General features: G+C 36.3%; 1 protein-coding gene across 4 annotated transcripts in view; it reads right to left on the reverse strand.

The window, feature by feature from the left end:
* The window catches only part of COL12A1 (collagen type XII alpha 1 chain), a 115,982-nt gene that overhangs the window by 90,347 nt on the left and 3,341 nt on the right, over positions 1-22,294 (reverse strand). The window contains exons 3-12 of one of the 4 annotated variants that reach the window (XM_042939182.1): positions 15,485-15,601; positions 13,330-13,473; positions 12,623-12,682; positions 10,121-10,384; positions 9,780-9,944; positions 8,917-9,090; positions 6,364-6,654; positions 5,316-5,918; positions 3,619-3,891; positions 104-376 (exon numbers count right to left, since the gene is read on the reverse strand). The exons of 2 other annotated variants lie outside the window; for them this stretch is intronic. In XM_042939182.1, coding sequence (XP_042795116.1) covers positions 104-376; positions 3,619-3,891; positions 5,316-5,918; positions 6,364-6,654; positions 8,917-9,090; positions 9,780-9,944; positions 10,121-10,384; positions 12,623-12,682; positions 13,330-13,473; positions 15,485-15,601 — 2,364 coding nt within the window. Of the gene's footprint in view, positions 1-103; positions 377-3,618; positions 3,892-5,315; positions 5,919-6,363; positions 6,655-8,916; positions 9,091-9,779; positions 9,945-10,120; positions 10,385-12,622; positions 12,683-13,329; positions 13,474-15,484; positions 15,602-22,294 lie in introns of those variants that run through there. One more of the 4 variants, XM_042939179.1, reaches the window with a different exon arrangement.

Raw genomic sequence — 22,294 nt, forward strand, 5'->3', positions numbered from 1 at the left:
AATCGAGATAAAGTAGTATCCTGTAGTGTCCTGATAGTTGCCTACAGCTTCCCCTGCAGTCAAGAGTTTGGTTGTTACCACGCAGTTGGCATATTTCCTCTACCTTCTTCAGTGGCTGCATTTCCAGTCAGCGGAGACCCAGGTCCTGAGAAATATTCCGGAATTACAGATACTTCATATTTTGTGTCTGGAGTCAGGTTCTCGAGTGTTATCCTCCTCTGATTGGCAGGGGTGGTCACTTCTTTGCTCTCTCCGCCAGCAACTGGTTTATATATAATTCGGTACCTTAACACTCTCCCTGGAGCTTGAGTCCAGGTAATTTTGAAGCTGTCTGTAGTTTCGTCTGTCACCTTGAGGTTTCGAGGTGCTCCTTTTACTGAAATATTTTTTTAAAAAGTTTATTTTACACAAAAAAATGCAAAACTAGCTTTTGATCAATAAATTATAGCATTCCTCTAAACAAATCCAAAAGCAGAATTTTATCAAACATCCTGGTTACAGCATTCATTTAGCCAGATATGAGCTAGGTGATGAAACAATAAATACTCAATATACAGAAAGAAAGTAAGTACTGTTAATTTTTTAATCAAATAAAGAGGTACATAATAGTAAACTTTTAAAATCATAAATATGTACTCTATTAAATAGTAAATTCATACTGACATAAAATTCAAAAATAAAAATAACTCATGTTTTCAAATATAAGTAGCCAACCCTTTTCCTCTAACTAGATTTTCTCAGAAACATAGGAAAATAATACCTAATACCCAGTTCTACCATATTTACCCACTTGAATGAACTCTTACCCAGCCAGTCCCACAGCTAACTTTTTTTATCTGCAGAGTCCTTTGACTTGGAGAATAATTAGACCACACATGTGTTGGACCAAACACACTGTAGACACTTAATGAATGCTACCTGGATCTAAATCTTGAGGTCAAATTGCAATGTGTGTAATGTCCATAGACTAACAGTCTTAAATAGATTTCCATTAAGCCTAAATGAGAACATCATTCAGCTTTATAGTTAGTAAACATGTTTAAATTATTTATTTATTTAAGGAGAAAATTGTTCATTTGGACCACACGTTCAGGGAAGACGGACTAAAGGTTATTGTCTTTTCAATCCACTGGAGTGAAAGCACAGTGCAAAACGACTGCATTTATCTCGCATGTAATGAGAAGTTTACCTAAACAGCCAATACGTCAGTAGATCACTTCAGGGAGAAAAGAAGTGTATCCCTTAAGAAAAGCAATGGCAGTTGGCAGAGTTACAGCCATGATTCATTTTACATGGCAAGGAAAAAGACTAAATTAGCCAGAACAAATGAGACAGATAAACTGATGAGTTTGAATATAGTGTTTCCCCCACCACTCATCTGCAAGGGTGACATTCCAAGACTTCCCAGAGGATGTTTGAAACCACGAATAGTACTGAACCTTATATACACTATGTTTTTCCTATAGAAGCATACCTATAGTGAAGTTTAATTTATAAATCAGGCACATTAAGAGATTAACAACAACTAATAATAAAATAGAATAATTATAACAATATACTATAATAAAAGTTAAGTGAATGTGGTCTCTCCCTCTCTCAAAATATCTTATTGTGCTGTACTCACCCTTCCTGTGATAATGTGAGATGATGAAATGCCTACATGATGAGATGCAGTGAGGTCAATGACGTAGGCATTGGGATGTAGCATTAGACTACTATTGACCTTCTAACAATAGCCAGAAGGAAAATCATCTGCTTCTGAACTGTGGTTGACAGTGGGCAACTGAAACCACGGAAAGTGAAGCCACAGATTAAGGGGAACTACTGTACTAGTTTTGAAGTTGAATGTGTAATTTTGAGCCTCAGATTACCCGGAAGGAAAAAACATGACTACTTGTAGGTTTACTGAAGTTGTTAAATGAGATAATCCATGGAAAACAATTATCACAGTACCTGACACATAAGTTGGAGCTCAATAATTAGTAGCTTAACGAAGGTACTGAAATCAGAAACTTCCTTATTGACTAAAGAAAGTTTAAATTTCAGATTTCACTACAGACAATAGAATTAGAAATGTATTACCAAATTGTATCATTGGAGCCCAATGAGCAAAAACTAGAGCGTATATGAATGTAGTTGGCTCTACTCAAATACCCTCTGGATTTAAATTTCTTCTTATCCATATTCCCATCCCCATCCCAAAATGCTGAAGGAAAAGGGCCAGGCTCATCAAGCAACAATATGGGCATTATAGAGAAATTATCAGAAAATCAGAAATATCTAAGTATGGATTTCAGGGTTACTCAACACAAAAAATCATAAGAAAAGAAGTAAACTTTGGCCATTATTTTATTTGCTGGATTTCATATAGAAATTTCCCTAAACCATGCACAGAAAGAAAACATCAATCTTATTTGAAAAATCCTTCAGAGAAAAAAGATTCTCTAGCTTTTATCAGCAAGGTACGCCAACATGTGCCTTTCCTGTTAGCAAATACTTCTTTGTAACCATCTTAATTTCCTCATGTATCTGTTTATGCTTTTTTGCTCATCCCTAGTAAAAATAGAGAACAACTGACATATCTTTTAATATTTGCGATATTTATCTTAAAGAGTAATTGCCTAGTCTTAGTCTTCTCATGGCCAGGTTCCTTGGTACCCTTTGAATATCCAATGTAGTGAAATGTATCAGAAAGTACTCAACTCTATCCAGTGAAGAGGATATACCTAAACAAACACTGCTTGAAACATTTGGTAAAATGTGTACACCCATGTTCTTAGCAGCATTATTTACAACAGCTAAAAGGTGGAAGCAACCCATGGGTGAGTGGACAGTCAAAAAGTGGTATATACATACAATGGAATTTCTTTCAGCCATAAGAAGAAAGGATATTCTGACACAAGCTACAACATGAATGAACCTTAGGGACATTATGCTAAGTGAAATAAGCCAAACACAAAAGGTCAAATACTGTATGATTCCACCCCTATGAGGTAACTAGAGTAGTCAAATTCATAGAAACAGAAAAATAGAATGGTGGTTGTCAGGGGCAGTGGGGAGAGGAATGGAGAGTCATTTTTTAATGAATACAGAGTTTCAGTTTTGCAAGATAAAAAAAGTTCTAGAGACACATGTGGTAATAATAATATGAGTGCACTAACTTCCACCAAAATGTGCATTTAAAATGGTTAAAATGGTAATTTTGTGTTATGTGTATTTTACCACAATTTTTACAAAGAAAAAACATTTGGTAATATATTTGCCATCACATCCATAGATAAAGCAAACAAAATTCATAAGTATTTGAACATAACACTGCTGAAACATGGGACAGAAAAATCTGGAAAAGTAATATTTTGAGAGTTAATTCCATAATTATTAATAGTTCTCTGTATCTCTTAACCTCAAATTCATCAAAATAAATCTAGGGGTTTTTTTACATAAATTTTTTTTCCACTTTCTAAAAGGGTGTATGAATAGCTGTACTTTATAGAGGCTGAATCTTACAAAGACATTCACCATTCTAAACTATAGTTGCAGATGATTATTTCGAACTGTAACCTGGTTCTACAATAAATTGCTAGTTTTTGGAAAACAGGGTCAGAAACCCCATCTCACCTTCCGCAGTGGTCTCTTCTCCGGCTAAGGGAATGCTGAAGCCATCCTCATACTCTGCAGTTACGTTGACTAAGTACAGAGTCTCTGGCTTCAAGTTGTTCAGAATGACACTGGTGCTCGATGCTGGCTCCACCACTGTGACCTCATCATCCCCGGTAGCTTCCTTGTAGGTGATGTGGTATGAAAAAACATTTTCTCCAGCGGGAGACCAGTTCGTTTTGAAACTGTAAGAAGTCACCTCAGAAAAACTAAGATCCTTTGGAGGTACATAAGCTATTAAAAAAAAGAAGAAAAGAAAAAAAAAAAGGCCAGAGTTTGAAATTTTTAAATCTATAAAGCTAAATTGGAACTAATGATTATTTTTCCGAAAGGGCTTATATTCATTGGAAGAATAGTCATTGAGACAAATACATTGAGTAAATATGCCACACATGACCATTGAGAGAGGGCCTCTCACTTACAGCCCTACAAGAAGATCCTGATCATTTGTCTCAACCATTCATAATACTAAGTTACACTGTTTAAATGACTAATTAAAATTGAACTTGGGGGCACCAGGGTGGCTCAGTCATTTAAGTGACCGATTCTTGATTTCAGCTCAGGTCATGGTGTCACAGTTCATGGGATCAAGCCCCACATCAGGCTCTGTGCTGACAGCTTGGAGCCTGCATAAGATTGTCTCTCCCCTTCTCTCTCTCTGCCCCTCCTGCACTCACGTGTGCACTCTCTCTCTCTCTCTCTCTCAAAATAACTAAACTTTAAAAATAAAAAATAAAAATAAATAAATAAATAAATAAAATTGAATTTGAATTGAGTTTCTAAACACAAAGCAGTAATGAAATGGTCCTGCCCACAACTGGAATAGTTAAACAGTAACAAACCTAAAATAAACCATCAGTATTTTCCCATTCATCCTCGGCAATAGGATATTAACTTCTGGTGATAGACAGATATTTCAAGATTATAATTAAGGGACTTTTCCTAACAAAAGAGTATTCGTTAAACTGAGTCATAGGAAAAGCCAACATTTAAGGCACACTGCTGTTCTCAGGGAACAATCAAATTGGAAAGAAAGAGAGTGTGACGTTATTAACAAAACAGAGCAGTACCTATGAACGCCAAATGACCGGAAGTGATACTAAGTGTTCAGCACCAGAGCAGTTAAGGAAGCCTTGATGAAAGAGATGGGACTTTTAACTGAATGTTCAAAAACATAATTTGAACAAATGAAGAAAAGAGGGTAGGGAATTCCTGCTTGAGGAATAATGCCTAAAAGTGTCCCAGGAAAGGGAATGCGTAAGAAGAATTCAAACATCCAGGACTCTGTTCTAGTCACCTTTGATTCAAAAGACTTGGTTCACCATCTAGCACATAGTAGACACTCAACTAGCGGTTGTTGAATTGAATATGACAAATAAGTGTGATAAAGCTGGTAACCAGCCATGCTTAAGGATCTAGGATTGAAAATATCTCGTGACTCATGGTAAACAGCTTTTTCATCAATAAATACATGATCCATACCCAAAATAAAGTCCTATCTCAGAGCTAAATAAACTAAGCTCAAAAGATTTCTATAAGGCAGCAAAATTCCTTTTTCTAGCTCATGAAAAGAACAATCCACAATTATATATCCTCAATTTTATAACCAAATGCTTTGTTCATGAACAGATAACTTTGACTCTACAAAGTCTACTAACCTTTTTTCTTTATAGCTGCCAACTCTTGCTCAATTCTAAGGCAAATAGACTGTGTGAGTTCAAAAGATATTCTCTGAAAAGCATCAAAATCTTCCACTGTGAACACGTGGGTCTCAGCAGGAGGAGAGGCAATAGCTTCTAATTCTGAACGAACAGCATCCTTCACACCAACTGCAAAGATTTCCACATCGGAATTCCTTAGTTTTATAGCAGGATCTCTGAAAGCATCTGAAGATTTCCCATCAGTGATAAGAATCATGACCTTTGGTACGTTGCCTCTTGAACCCTTGCTAGGCACAAATATTTTCTCTCTGACATAAGTCATTGCTTTCCCAGTGTTTGTAGATCCTCCTCTGTAGGGGAAGGTGTTTATTGCTTCGATTATATCTTCAACTTTGTTGAATTTTTTCAAAGTGAACTCAGTATGAGGATCCCGGCTGTACTGGACAAGGCTTATCTGTACCCTATTTGGTGAAATCTCGAAACTTTTTACAAGAACTTCCAGAAAGGCTCTAACTTTAACGAAGTTTGCAATCCCAATGCTATAAGAACCATCAACCAAAAACACAATATCGGCTTTTATATCCACACCACGTGAGCATTCTGTAAGAAGAAAGAAAGTCCATTAAAGTTCAACAAATACAAATCAGTCATTAAAATACAGATATCTGGTTTTCTCAGTATGCACGCTTATTTAAAAGAAAATTATTGCAGGGTGCCTGGGTGGCTCAGTCGGTTGAGCATCTGACTTCCGCCCAGGTCATGATCTCATGGTTCATGAATTCAAGCCCCATGTCAGGCTCTGTGCTGACAGCTCAGAGACTGGAGCCTGCTTCAAATTCTGTGCCTCCTTCTACCTCTGCCCCAACCCACTTGCTTTCTGTCTTTGTCTCTCTCAAAAATAAATAAACATTTAAAAAAATTTTTTTTAATTTTTTAAAGAAAACTATTGTAAATATTTTGTTTAAAACTAAACCCGATGCAGGAAGGCATACTGTCAAATGAACCATCACCTATTCCAAACTCAGTGATATACCCATGAACTTACCCACTTGAACTTTCATGGGCTGAGTCTTCTCCATTATTGAAACGGGTTCACTGGATGTCAGTCCCTTCATGGCAGAAACACTGATCTGGTATTCTGTGTCTGCTGAAAGGTCACGAACACTGAGTGCGGTGGTCTGAGGCCCCACACTCAGTGCGTGCTGTCGGCTTCCGACGGTCATTGGTGTAAGGAGGACTTTATAGCCAGTCACTGGGCTAGGAGATGGACTCCAAGTTAGTTTAATGTATTTTGATGACACTTCCGTGGCAATCAAATTTGAAGGAGGTTCAATAACTAAAAAGTAACAAGTAGAACAGTGATTACAAACAGTGCAATGCAACCCATAGGTTTGAACATTTGAGCCTCCCAAGTCAAATTAATCATGAAGGCAACAAGAAGAGTTGCCCAATCCCAAGTCTTCACTTTCACCTGTACACATCCAAACCAAAAAAGACTCAGTGCCTGATTTTTAATCAGGGAACTGAGAAAATTAGGGGGAAAGAAAGTCATTGGAAGAAATCAATAAAAAGATGTCTGATGCCTGATTCTTCTCCGGGACCAAGGTTTCCATTCTAATTTTGGTATTTTACTCATCATCTTTATTCTTAGGTACCAAAGTGGGCACTCAATAAATATTTGCTCAACCAATGACTTGCTCAATTCTTTTTCTGTTTTCATGATGTTATAAAGATTAAAATGTAATCTTTAAAAGATACTTTATAATATGCAAAGATAAAGGATTCAGCAGTTCTTAAATGACAGTTCTTATAATCTTAGACAATTTTATTCCCACTTGTTTCAAGCTAAGAAAAAACGTTCAACTCTATCCATAATGCCACCAGGAGTGACACATTTTACAACATGTATATCGACAAAGAAATATCAATCATCTAAAACATTTCTATCCTTATACAGTCATGTATGTAACAGACAACAAAGTATTTGAAGACATTTCACATCAAAGTTTCACACTTTCACATTTGTCAATGTAATCAACTTCCCAGAATGTACAGTTCCAATTTTTATTTTATTCTCAGCCTGCAAGAAATGGATGATAAAACAGGCACTAGTTTACTCGTGGCCTCCTCAAAAAGGCAATCATATCTCCATATGCATACATATGTATAAAAATGATGTCTAAAAATTGAGTAGTGGGGGGCATGGAGAAGCAACAGATGTGCCATCTGGATGTTTGGCCAAAACTTTTGAGTGATGCAGAGACAGAATAGGGAAAAGAAGTCACGGGCTAAGCCAGCAAGAGCGAGAGGCCCTGAAGAACAGTGTAAACAGCTGGAATACAGCCCTGCGCATCATACAAGCAGAGTTCAAACAGTGGCAGGACAGAAATTTGGTCTACCCTCACACGTGCAGTGTGGACAGTGTACAACAGGTAAGAAGTAGAGTATTTAAGAGGTGCATGGGTGGCTCAGACTGTTAAGCGTCAGACTTTGGCTCAGGTCAAAGTGTGTGAGTTCTAGCCCCACTAGAGCCCCATGGAGCTCACTGCTGTCAGCCTGTCAACGCAGAAGCCTCTTCAGATCCTCTGTTCTCCTCTCTCTGCCCCTCCCCATCTTTTGCTCTCCCAAAAATAAATAACAGATATTTCAAAAAATAGAGTATTGAAAAGACTACATAAAGAGAGGCTAATCAGGGAAAAGTGGGGTGAGGGGATTGATTTTGTAATAGCACAGATCAAAAGAATCAGACATTAGGCAGTAAAACGAAGAAGATTTGGAGCCCATGAAGTAATGAGAAGGGGTTCTGAAATAGAATTGGGGCCAGTGAACATTGCCAAAACACTTGGGGTTTGGAGATTAAAGAGTTTACATGACTGAAGATGTAGCTATTCTAAACTTATCTTTAATCACTTGTCAATTCTCAGGCTAAGAGGACAACAATCATGGAAATTGTGACTTTCTAATGCCCAAAAGGATGTTTATGAAATGTCTTCTGAAATGTCTTTTCCTTCTCCCATGTATTTAGAAACAATAACTGATAAAAATGGGAACTTTTTCCAGATGTGGAAGGATCAAACTGACTGATCTTTGATATATTCTTAAAAGTTTTGAAAACATGCAGAGAATGATGATAGAAAACCCTTTTTTTCACCACTTAACATGAACATTTAACAGTGTTCTTATTAGTTGATGTTGCCAAATGCTAAGATACATGTCTTCCAAGCCTGCCAATGTTTAAATCAGAGTGTAACACAATGAAAGCAAGTACCTGAATAGCATAATTATGGGCAGACACTCAACATGCACAAAATGGTCTTAGACAAAAAGAGCAAGTCAAACTTGTTCAAATAAGATTTTTTAAGAACTTGATAATGATATAAATATTTTTATTTAATGCTCCACTGGGGGAGGGGGGCCAATACAAATAATATCAAGAAGTTGAGTTACTGAAAAACCATACACATGGAGTATACAACTGGAGAATCACTAGAAGATATGTTTGAGTAAAAATGTCTACCTTTACAATTCCTATAAAGCTACAAATGCCATCAAATAATGGAAAAGGCTAACACATGGGAACAGTGAACAATTCACTCACCTTCCTCTCCACTAACCAATTCACCAAGCTGTTCATCAACACCTGAGCACACCTGAGAGATGATCTCATTCTGAATATCCACAATTGCATCAAAGTTGGCCACGTTGAAAACATGGTTTAATGAAGGCGTGGAGGCGATTTGTTTGAGTTCTTTTGCATCTGCAGCTTTAATGCCTTAAAAACAAAAGGACAAGGATATATTGAAAAGAAAAATGTGCTGAATTCGGGGAGTTCTTTGCTTTCTCAGTCCTTCACAAGTAAAGACATTTTTAAATCCTTATTTAGTCATAAACCAGAATTGGTTTGCTTCATAACGAATGTGCAACTGTTCAAATGACAAAGGCATTTTATAATTTCACATAAAGTGGCCAGCCAAAGAGGAAAATGAATGGTTAGTGAAACAGAGTGGGCTCTCATCCCAACCATGCCATCATTTGTCCCTGCCATCTGTAAAGATAATACTTTCTTCTTCCAGAGTCCTGAATGAGCTGGAACCCTCTGAATTCCGCAAGTATTACATAATATAGGAAACACATTTTAAAAAAAAAGAAACACTTAATGATAATACAAGGAGGATCTTTATTAGAATCAGTGGCCCAGCGTTCTTTGAAAAACAGAGGGCTGGCAAAAATATATATATGTATATATGAATACCACCTCACAATGCATAGGCTGAGGGAGTTCTAGGAGAGAAATACATAAGCAGAATTTTTACTGAAAGATAACCTGGCTTAGCACTACACTATAAAATGCAGTAAACACTTGTAATAGCATCCTTCCTTCAGGAATCAACCTTTCCTCTTCCTAAGCAGGCAGTATTGAAGTAGTTCTAAAGTGAAAATAATCAGCCAAACATGACCTACCCAAAGAGAAAACTTCAACCCCAATACTCCGAAGCTCTCTTGCTGGAATTTCCACTTCATCCTGGGACTTGCCATCCGTAATAATAATTGCCACTTTAGGAAAGCCAACTCTCGCTCCAGCAGATTCCGTGAAAGTATTTTTAATTAAGTAATCAATGGCATCCCCTGAAGTGAAAAAGAAACATATTTGTTCCCTTCTTACTACACAATTTTGCCAAAGTCAAAAACTATGTGGTTAACTTCAAACTTATTTAAGCTATGATAACTGTGTGATGCTTAATTTCTTTCCCAAACAGGTGTTCCACTTATTTTTAAACAATAATGAACTTTGTAAAACATACCTGTCATTGTGTTGCCACCTTTGTATGGAATTCTTTTAATTGCAGCAAGAAGCTCATCCCTTTGGTAGTATTGACTTAAGTTAAATTCAGTCCTGGTATCAGAGCTGTACTGAACAACTCCAACCCTTGTCTTCTCTTCTCCGATGTCAAAAGCGGACACAAGAGCAGCAATAAAGTCTAAAATGTACTTAAAATTATTTCTTCCCACACTCCATGAGCCATCCACGAGGAACACCAGATCAGTCCAGGCACTGACAGAGCATTCTGAAATGCATTGGATATATTTTTAATTGATGTATTATTAACCCGCTTCATAGTTAAAGACTACAAGCTAACACTGAAAAACTGTTGTCTCCTTAAATCATTTTGTTGATCAGAATGAATTCACATTGTTCTTCACCCACAACCGACATGCACAAAAGAATCAACTGTTTTAATTGCGTATACAGAAGCATTTTCAGTGCTTTCATTTAACACGCATTTATGAAACTATATGCCTCTAAATTACTATATAAGACATCGTGCAAGAAAAGATAAATAGATATATGACCTACTCTCCAAGAGCATGTGACGGAAGTATTTATGCTATCAACTTATCTATTTTTATAAATGATATCCTTCCTCTTTTCTCCAAGTAAAAATTACACAAAACATCTGGGAGACATACAAAACGAGTGTAAGCAGTGTCTTCATTCCTTGGTATTTAGCAATAAATACAAAACAACTGCTGTCCTATTCAAACAGATGCAGTTAAGTTGAAGAAAAGAGAAAAACTTTTAAAATTCTTCTGCATTTTATAATGTAATTGTCTGAAGTTTGCAGTCGGTTTGTCTAGAGGGTTAACAGAGTCTAACACAAGTCAAAACAAGCATAAATATTATGCAAGGTAGTCAAAATATCTTATTGTCCTAATTTTCAGTGTATCTAAATTGGAAGCTTAAAACCTACTTTTACAAAACAAAGAGTAGAAAAACACATTTCAATTCAAAAGTAAAAATTCACATTACATCCTTAAATTACTGAAATGCAATGATTGGCTTTTATAACTAAACATCCTATCTTTCTTTTCTTTGTGGTCAGAAGGGAAACAAACTATTCTCATGAAAATCTGTATTTTTAAGGCAACACTAAGTGAATTTTCTGAAGATGTTTTCGTCCTTGCAGTCAGTTGGTGGATAATAAAAGAAATATTTGGCTAGGAAGAGAAGGAAAGGGTCCTGGAAAATTTTGCAAGCTAAATACAAGTTGCATGCCTAAATAATTTTTGCACACCATTTAATGGGCCCATTTAAGTCTACTGAATAGTCAATATTTGGTATAATGCTTTGATTTAGAATAAATATTGATGGCTCAGAGAAAATATTAGCATTATAACTACATACTACAAACTTCACTTGGATTATTAGGCATCAGAAGGAATGCTAAACAATTATTTGCAGGGAAAAATTACAGATAAAGGGGACTTTGTATTCATAATCCTTTTATTGTCATCCTGGGTCATAAATCCAACTTTTATAAGGTGGTAAATTAGGAGTCCAAGAAACTCCTTAAAGGTCCATCCCAGTAAGTCAGACAAAGCAATAGAAGACAAAGGAAGCTAGGAACTGCAAAAGCAAGACTAAATAAAATTCCTTTTGTTTGATTACAAACGCACCAAGGATCACTGTGTACCTTATTTTGTTTGGGGTTGGGCTCCTAATTGTATATTATAAAGAAAATTGTAAACAATGTTTTTCATGCCTTTTTCTTCTCTAACTTGCCTCCTGCATTCTTTGTGGGGGCAGAATAATAATAGAGCTAGTAGTGAAAGAATGTATCAGAATGACCTGGGAAGTTGTTTCAAACTGCTTAAGACTCCATTCCAATTTCTCACCCCACTGATTCCCAGACACCACCTCCCCAACATCATCTCTGGAAAATGTGTAATTATTCTTTAGATATGTCAAGACCCACATGTTGCCAAAGATGTTGTGCACAGACACTGGAAATAGCTACACTGCCATCAATTAAAGTCATCTAAATGCCCTAGAGATGAGCATAACATATACATAGATTGAGAAGTGTATTTTCATGGCAACTGAATTTCTTCAAACACAATGAGGGCATCTCTCTTGTGTTCCAGCCTTATATTTCTCCTATATCCCTATTTCAATCAGTTTCTCTTTGAGAAATGAGTTAAGTCCAGTGATGAGCTTTGTTTTTCACCTACTGCCAAAATCCTGCAAAAAAAAAAAAAAAAAGTGGACACGCACCAGTTCAAAACACTCCCAGTAAAATGAATATTTAGTAACTAGAATGAAAAATTGACTAGAAACCCAGAATGTAAGGTAATATAACTATTTAGTCATATATTACTATTATGTTGCCTGTATTTGTTCTAGATAACACCAATAGAAATTAGCACAGGAATAAAATCAAACTATGTATATAATTTGGAACATCTCCTTTATATTACATCATGACTTCTATAAATCCGAGCAAAAACATTAAGGAAATACTTACTTTGTATCTCTGGTTTTCCAGGTTTCTTCTCCCCTGGCTTTGTTGGGCCACCTGTTTGAACTGAATCAAAACCTGATTATTACAAAAAGAAATGAACCCTTACAAATAGTTCCTTAAAAAAATAAATATGTTGTTTTCTACCACTGTCTTTCAATGTTTATTTATTTATTTTTGAGAAAAAGAGATAGTGGAGGAGGGGCAGAGAGAGAGAGAGAATCCCAAGCTGACTCCACACTGTCAGCACAGAGCCCGAGAGAGGGTTCAATCTCATCAACTGAGAGAGATCATGACCTGAGCAGAAATCAAGAGCGGGACACGCAGCCGACTGAGCCACCCACACACCCCTACACTGCTGTCTCTCAAATGTACGGTCCATGCCCAGCTGCTCAAAGAATACTGCCAAATAAGCAATGCCTTGCAAATAAACTATTTTTAGTGAGATTTTAGATGTACTTCAAAAAGACATTAACATTGTTGCCTGGCAAAGTTTAATGTTTTTAATAGTTTTCATTCATAACACTCCTGCTGCTTCCAGAGACCAGGGTTATAAACCAGGAATGAATTATTAACATCCACTAATGACTACGATCATAGAAAGAACAGCTAATACTGATACAAAGTAACTCTGCATAACAGATTAAATCTGAAGGTTGGAGAAATCTTCTGCATAATAAAAAAGGATAGAAGTACTTTGTATGTGTGCTTACTTGTTAATTGTCCTATAACTGGTACACTCTCTTCTACTTCATTATATGAAGTGATTGTCACCACATACTCTATTTCAGGTATAAGGTCTTTTAATAAAGTTTCAGTGGTACTAGCTGAAAGGGTAAATTCTTTACTAGGCCCATCTGGAAATATAGAAAGGAAAATATGAATGCAATAAAATATCTTTCACATATAACATGACACAATATAATATAATTCCCAGATACACTCAAAATCTAAAAAATTAAATATATATGCATTTTTTTTCAGAACACCCACACATCATCTTCTTCTGTCTTCTAAAACCAGAACTTTGAAATGTAATAAATGGGCTGGCATTGACCCTACTTATTATAATCATATTCAATATTTGTTTGAGGACTCAAGGATTCCTCTGGAATAAAGATATACCAGAATATCAAACCAAAACCCCCCATTGTTTTTTAGGGCTAATGGCAGATAACAAAATTATTTCATAAATGAGACAAAAAAATTAATTTTAATTTTAAATTATGTGTTGGAGGAGAATGAAGAAAGACAAGTAGGGGATGAAAATCAACTCAAAGACATTATAGGTTAAAATTAAACTGTAGTAGGAAGCAGTCTGTGTGGAAGCAATGCATTCTCCGGACTCAAATGGGTGCATACATTAATGGGTAACCATAGTCTTCTGAATTGACTTAACCAGGTATCAAACATTTCAAAATACAATGTACTGGATATACAGTCGTATATAGATTATGTTCATTCTTTTTTTTTTTAATATTTATTTATTTTTGAGACAGGAAGAGACAGCATGAACGGGGGAGGGTCAGAGAGAGAGGGAGACACAGAATCTGAAACAGGCTCGAGGCTCTGGGCTGTCAGCACAGAGCCTTACGCGGGGCTCGAACTCACGGACAACAAGATCATGACCTGAGCCGAAGTCGGACGCTTAACCGACTGAGCCACCCAGGCGCCCCGATTATGTTCATTCTTTATTCAATCAGGAACGATGGTTCCTAGGCATTAAGTGCCTGGTAGGATTTTTTATTATATTAAATTTTCATCAAAAGATAAATAATCAATAAAGGTAACAGGTAAAATAGAACCCTTAGAAACATTCCTGGTTTTTGTGTGGAACGTGCAGAACCAACCAGGGCCCCCACAGGACAAGCCAGCAGGGCTCTGTTGGGTTCGGTGGTCTCAGTGCCAGTTTGGGGAGTACAGGAGTCAGTAATTTCCAACATATGGAAACTGATAGGACTGTTTTTCAATGGACTTTTTGCCGTGGAATGAGTGAACTAGTTAACTGCAAGTATATTTGGGGAGAAAGATTCAAAATGGAAAAAGTAAATTCTTGACCCCTTAAGTTCTCACATCATATTTAAAAAAAAAATTCCAATTCCTTGATAAATTAGCATTTAAAATCACTAGTAGTTTCAGAAAACTTAAATTATATCAACATCATTCATCTCTACTGTCAGCCAGACAAGACTTCTTCCCACCACGGCCAGTGCAAATGGCAATGGTTATTTTTCCGTGCCATGTTAAAACTAAAAGTTAATCAATAGAGACTAGTTCTCCACAGTTGGGCAACATCATGAACACTAAAGATAACTCTTGACAACAACCCAAACAAGATTTTTTGTTTGTTGTTTAAAGACTCTGAGTCTAGGATCTACGGAATCCACCTAGCCAAAGTAAATTCTTATCTTCCATCATGGTAGCTCAACATTATTCTAGAAGAATGTTTCCTGTGTACTGAAATGTATAAGACACTGGGTAAGGCATAAGAACTCACTTCATCACTTGATAATTTAAATGTTAAAAATACTAATTCAAGAAAAATATCAAGAAATGAGAATTCTACTTTATAAAATCAAAGATTAGCAGCAATGTTCTGGTCAGGTAAAAAAAAAAAAAGTAACTCTTTTAATAACAACAGCTTAGCACAGCAAACCATATAATAAAGCTCAACACTACAAAAATATAACAGTGGGTACTAAGCTGGAAATTTGGAGACCTGAGTCCACTAAATATCTGGTGACATTAGCTAAATCCTTAAGGTTCTCTAAATTTCAGCTTTCTTATAATGAAATGGAAGGAGGAGAGAAGACTGGATTATATCACCTTTAATGTCTCTTTTTAAAACCCCAACATTTCAAAACTTACCTGTTGTAGAGTCCACTGTTATTCTGTAACCCACAATTGGATCAGCTGGTTTTGCCCATGACATATGAACAGTATTTTCATCTTTTATTTTAAAATTCAAGTCTGAAGGTGGGTCAACTGCAAAAGAGAGAGTTGATATCAATTACATTTTCCAATGTCACAAAATGGTCAACTTAATCAATAAAGAATTGTGTCGAGCAAAGCTTACTAAAATTGTCTTTGCATAAATTTGTTTCCAACAAATATAGAAGATATCTTGTTGGATAAGAATAAAATTAAAAGCTGACAAGATATGACAAAACATCAGAGAGTATACATATTACAGAAGACAGCACAAAACACTTTTGATTCTTGAGTTGCTAGGTCATCCAAGAATGGCCAGCAAAATCAAGCAAAATAGAAACATATCTGGATACAAGTACATACAAGTACAATGAAATCACATATAATAACCACATATGCAAACAATTCACATAACAATTAAAGGAATCTAATACATGCTGAGTGCATTTTGAATAAGCATGCCAAATCACAACCTGCTTGTAACCATAGAAGTTAATATAGAACATTGACATAGTACTTTTTTTCCATAATGTGGAAAAGAATCAATGATGTTTTTTGTCCATTCTCTGCATCATTGTTTTGTTATTAATTTTTGTTGATAAATCTCAATCTGTGCAGAGATGAAATATGTATTTTAATGAAAGGGAGAGATCATGGGAAATTTAGCACTGTTATGTTGCACAAGGAAATATACATTTAAATGTATATTCATGTTCTCATAGACAAATAATCAAAAGTAGTAATAGGGATGTTAATAATGTCTAAATGTACAAAAAGTAATATACAGATGTCTATAAAACTAATATTCTGCCTGTTTACACCACTACGCTGTATGTTTGCAAGGTGTAAACCAACACTGTTATTTTCCTTTGCAGCAGGTATACTCCATACTAGAAGTGGCATTTTAGGTTAAAATGCCAGTATGGTCCTTTACAAAACAATGGTTAATCATGAAAAGACAACATCAATGTATACTTATGGACATTTATTTATAGAACTTAAAGAAAACAGTGAAGAAGGATCAGCAATCTGAAGACATGACTGTGCATAAAAACTTGGAGAAGTCAATGACAGGAATAATTGAAAAGTACAGAAAGAAATAGTTTACATACAGAACTATATAGCTTCATGCATGTGTCAATGAAATGTTGACTTGCTTTTAGTTTCCCACAATAAACGAAAGCCTCCATGTACAATAGTCATTACACAAAGACGTTTCAGAAATATTTTATAATGATATTCTCTCTGCCATGTTCATGCCTCATCATGCAGCATTGTACTGACTCACTGTCAGTGCATGGTCAAAGCATTATAAATTACTACTCTTGAGGGAGGTCAACAAAGTAAGATGACTTTCAGCCATACTCTTCTTAAAGTGTTTAAGTCTGAAAGTATTCCTTGTGAGTCAGAATTTTTGCATCTGTTTTGAAGGATTACAATCTCCTTTTAGGTTTTCATAGAGGTCAATTGAAATACAGTAGTAGCTTTGAGACATGAGTCATAGAATTTAACTGGGGTTAGGGATTTATGTAATATTAAAAGCACATTTTAATGGAAATAAAACAAAATAAGCAAACATTTGCTTTAATGAACTGCTGCTTCCAACTGTAGGTGATGGCTTTTTATTTTTATTGGATACTCTAGCAATGGAATAAATGTTATTTTCTTACTATCCATACACAGGCAGTGAGATTAGACTATTAATCTACATGCACGGTTTAATTATTCAACATTCTGCTGTCTGTAATCATACTGCAAGGTTTAGCTGTAGTCATCGCTTAGTATAACAAGCATGCAACAAATGTTAATACAACAAGAGGTATTAAGAATATCATTATAAAATATTGTTCCAGTAGCAATGGCTCAGGACAAATTTAATGCAAAGGCAGACGCAACTGGCCTGAGCATGCTTTTAAAAAAAAATCAGTACATGGAAAAACAGTACCACCAACCTTGCAGGGAAATTGACCTGAAGCAGCAGACATTAGGTTAAGACTGCTGAAGGGCAGCAGCGGCCCACCTTGTTGATTTCCAAATGACCAGGATTCCAGAAAAACTGAAAAATTGACTGTTGGGAAAAGTCTTTAACATTTCAGAGGTTTTTAAGGTGTTCATAGAAACTCAGATGTGGTACTTGGGAATCGAAAGAATGGCCGGCTAGCATGTGTACGACAGAGAGCCCACTCCACTCTTCTTCCTGCCACTTTTATCACACGTGAAACCTTTCAGCCTTGCCAGTCCATTTATACGTTTTTGTTTGTTTGTTTGTTTGTTTGTTTTGCAAAAAAAGATAATAAAGCAGATGTGAGTATGGACCCACGTCAACTTGAATCAATGCAAAATGTATTTTAATTAATTTTGAAAATCTTTTATTTTGTACAAAAATAATTCACAACTGTCATTGCATTGTCACAAGCAGTGTCTATGTTCCCTAAAACAATGGAATGTTCCAGATGCTGGAATATTTCAGATATGAGCTACCTACATAGGGATTATGATGACAAAGAGTCATAGTTGCATACAATGAGAATCTGAACCAAGAGAAATAGAACTTAAATTATAAATAAATAATATAGCAATCAGATATATATTCAAAAAACCTGAACACTGATAATGAAAAGACTAAAATTTTAGGTATCCATGACTCTAGTAGTGTAATTTCCCATTTATGAATAATGTTTTCTGTTATCAATAAGCTGTGCTATGCAAACCGCATCCTGGTGATATTCTGGTTTCATGAATTGGCAGGATTTAGGACTTTTTAGGAATGATAATAATAGCTAGCATTCTCTGAGTGTCTGCTATGCAATAGGTAGAGTACAAGTCACTTTATACGTTGTCTCTTTTTTCTCCTGATAACAATCCAGCATAACGTGCCCTGTTACCCCTGTTTCACAGATGAGTCAGTGAAATTTAGAGAGGTGAACACAACTAAAAAGCAGCAAACCTTTGATCCCATAGTCTGACTCCAGAGCACACAACTCTCTACAATACTGGGTTGAATGTAAAGATTAGGAAATATTTGAGAGAACGACTAACTTTAGAAAGCAATATTTGTACACAGGTGCTTATTAACATATATACCTCTACATTTTTCAATCTATAAAAAGCATTGTTTGATACCTGCTCAATAATATATTTGTGGTATTCAGATATAGATAGAATTTGACTAATTTTACACACTTTGTTTAAAACTAAAGAATCTAGCTTAATATATAATTTAAAAAAACTTTTTACTGTGGCAACCAAAAGGAAGATATGTCCAAGAGTTTACCAACTCTACAGAGATTAATGGATGGATGGAAAGATGGACAGGTAGGAGGAGAGAGTCTAGTAAGTTTTGCTAACACATAAAATATGTTAAAGATAAAGCAGAATTCGACAACATCCTACTAAAATACCATCTTGACGAACTAGTAAGATTTTTAGTCTGGTCTTTGTGATAACAACACTGAAAAGGATACTGCCCTAATGGCAAAAACCTTTAGAAGTATGCCAAGAGTGGTTTTACTCTATGCAGTTGGCATTAATTTATATCTTCCATCCAAGGCTAGTATACGTTTAATGATCTTTGCCATGATATATTCATTTTATTTGCATTTATAAGATACCAAAAATAAACAGTTGAAAACTTAATATTTCAAACAAGGGATGGATTATTCCTTACACATTACAGAATGTGTTCCTTCCTTTAACTGGGTTGACCAGTTTTTAAGCAAGAGAGAACAGTGTAAGCAAACCTGCACTAAACCAGGAGAAAATCTGGGTCTCATCTATACCTTATCCCGAAGTAACCACATTAGTTGACTGAGCTACTCAGCCTATCTCCCTCATTTGGAAAATGAGAGAATTAGAATAGATGATTAGAAAGTTCCTCTGTAGTCCAAAGTGTCTGTTTTATGACACGGGATTATCAGATAAACATAGACATACAATCATATATATATATATATATATATATATATATATATATATATATTTATCTCAATTAGCGTCTTAACCTAGACACAAGACAGTTAAAGCTTATGGCCTCAACTCACTGCTGAATTGATAATATCCAGGTACTCCTCATAAATTATAAATATAAATCAAACTTACTAAAATTAAAACACTGTTTTTCACAAGATGTGTTCATCTTGAATTCTAGATTAATGAGAAAGGTGTCTAATTCTCACTAACCTTTAAATGTGAAATGTTAAATTTTCTAAATGGCAATTAATATACCATATGCTACATGAACCAAAAATGATTCATACATTATAGGTCATACAGAACACTGGCCACTATAAAAAAAAAAAAAAAGGAGATGCAAAAAGTATGTGCCAAAACTTTTAAATTAATATGAAAAAGAGCACTGTTCTCAACGTATAAAAAATTAAGTAAGTAGAAATTGGTTGAAAAATAGTATGACTACGACAGTTCAAGTATGAGTTGTAAAAGGGAAAGAAAAGCAATTATGGGCATTTCATAACTAAGATCAAAATGACAAAGCGGGAAACGGGGAGGTCAGTTGAAATTTTGAAACGTGCCCCAATATTTCCAAGAAATTCTCTTTCCAGCCATCATTCCCAGAAGGGTCTTGGCCACAAATTCTGTTAGCTCTTCACAGGCTCGATGGGACCACTTAGTTGGTAGTTAGCACCAAGCTGTGCTGTCCAACACAGGAGCTGTATGCGTCCAGCCACGTGTGGCTATCAAGCACTTGAAATATGCCCAGTTCAAAATGAAATGCGCTGCAAGTGTAAAATACACACCCAATTTCAAAGACTTAGCACAAAATTGTAAAATATCTCACTAATAATCTTTAAATTGATTACATGTTAAAGTGATAATAGTGTGGATATATTAAGTTAAATATACTATAAGAAGTAGTTTCTCATGTTTCTTTTTCCTATTTTAGTGTGACAACCAGAAACTTTAAGTTACACATGTGGCTTGCATATGTGGCTTATAATATATTTCTATCTGACAGTACCAAATTAGAGAATAAGGCACAAAAAATGAATCCCATTAAAATATAATTACTAAATGCTGACCTAAGGAGTTGGGAGACAAGAAAGACACAGCTTAAGAAAGCAAAAGAAAGAGCTGCATCAAATTGAAAAGATAAAATGTGAGAAATATGGAAATCGTCAGTAATGTAGATAGTAAAATGTTCTCCCTTTTGTTGTTGAGTACAGTTGACACACAATGTTAAAACGTTCTTTTTAACTGCACTTTGCTAACCAGCCATTATCCAATTGAGAATTGATTTTTTCCACTTACATCATTTCCAACTTAATTCTTTTCCTAAAAATTCTCAAATCTTTCTGATTTTCAAATAACTATTTTCTTAATGAGCAATAAATAGGCCACTTGAGTGAATTATCTAAAAATATCTTTAGTAGGGCTTCCAGAAGTTCCTCAAATAAAATTCCTTCCTAACAACGACATAGAAAGGAACATTAAAGGCAACCTCATCTGCGTATTACTTCACAGAAGCCACTCTGAAAAGCCTCTACATTGACACAGCATCAGTTAGATAAGAAAACAGCAAGTTTCTGTCACTTTTCTAAGCAGGCCATCCATTTTGGAGCCTCTTTGTTTTCTTTAATCTTAATTTTTTTATACCTGCAGTCCTGAAGTCGAAAACCAAACACAATAGAAAGTTATTGAAAATATCAGTGTTGTCAAGAAACAGCTCTACTTTCCCACAGCCTCTAAAAAAGCACAACCCCCTCTCAAACCCCACAGCTACCCCATGCATGTCTTTTCTCCCTTAACCCCATCAGGGGGCATTTTTTAATTGAAAAAAAAAATGTCTGTTATGGTATTACCCGATTTATCTTGCAGAGCAATAACTCTAGTTTGTCAGGTCTTGAATCATACTTGAGGGAACACAGAAGCTCTCATTGGGTTAATATAGAGAAATAACTTTTTCAATAAATACTGAGAAATTAGGGCATCAAGGGCACACAACAAAAAAGAATAAACTGAGGTTGAAATAAGCAAAGGTCCTTCATTTTCCACAAAGCAGGGCCACACGGAGCTGTTGTGACAGACCTTGGGGCCACGACACCCATCTCCCATTCCCTGACAGACTCTGCTCAGGTCTGATGCTAGAGGGAAGAAGGGAGGGACCGAAGCTGGGCTCCTCTGGCTCCCACTTGCTTCCTGGGTTGGAAACCTTGGCACAGATCCAAGCTAACTGCGCGGGGCTGGGCCTGAGCCACGTTCCTCCCGAAAACCAAACAGGGACAGCAGTCACCCTGGGCCACGCCAACACATCCTGGGTCCGGATCTCGGCTTGCCACCCATCCCCTAGGCGATGTGTGGCTGCCACCTCACTTTGCCTGCACCGTCAGCCTAACGACTGCGCTCCCCACAAAACACACAGAGACGCAGAGCCGGCACTGTTGGAGTCTTTTATTTCATGCTGTCACCGAGGTCGCAGCCCGGAGCCAGGTGGTAAACAGCCACGCGAGTAAGCGTGCCCGCGCTCCGGGGTTCCTGGGTACCACCAGGAGTCATCCTGTTCGTAGAGCTGGGTGCAGCTGTCGCCCCCTCCCGGACGGCCGGTCCTCTCGGAAGGCAGCACTGTAGGTGGCAGTGTGGACAGCACACCGCAGGGACAAGCGCAAGGAGACCACACAGCACTGTACGGAATGGATTAAACAGAATACGAAAGAGCTGGACCTGAGAGCCAGAAAATGGACAGACCTCAGGAGAAGGGGGCGTTTCTCTTAGAGGAGAGAAACCCCGGAGAAA

The sequence above is a fragment of the Panthera leo genome, chromosome B2 (genome assembly GCF_018350215.1).
Source record: "Panthera leo isolate Ple1 chromosome B2, P.leo_Ple1_pat1.1, whole genome shotgun sequence".
Classification (NCBI taxonomy): Eukaryota; Metazoa; Chordata; class Mammalia; order Carnivora; family Felidae; genus Panthera; species Panthera leo.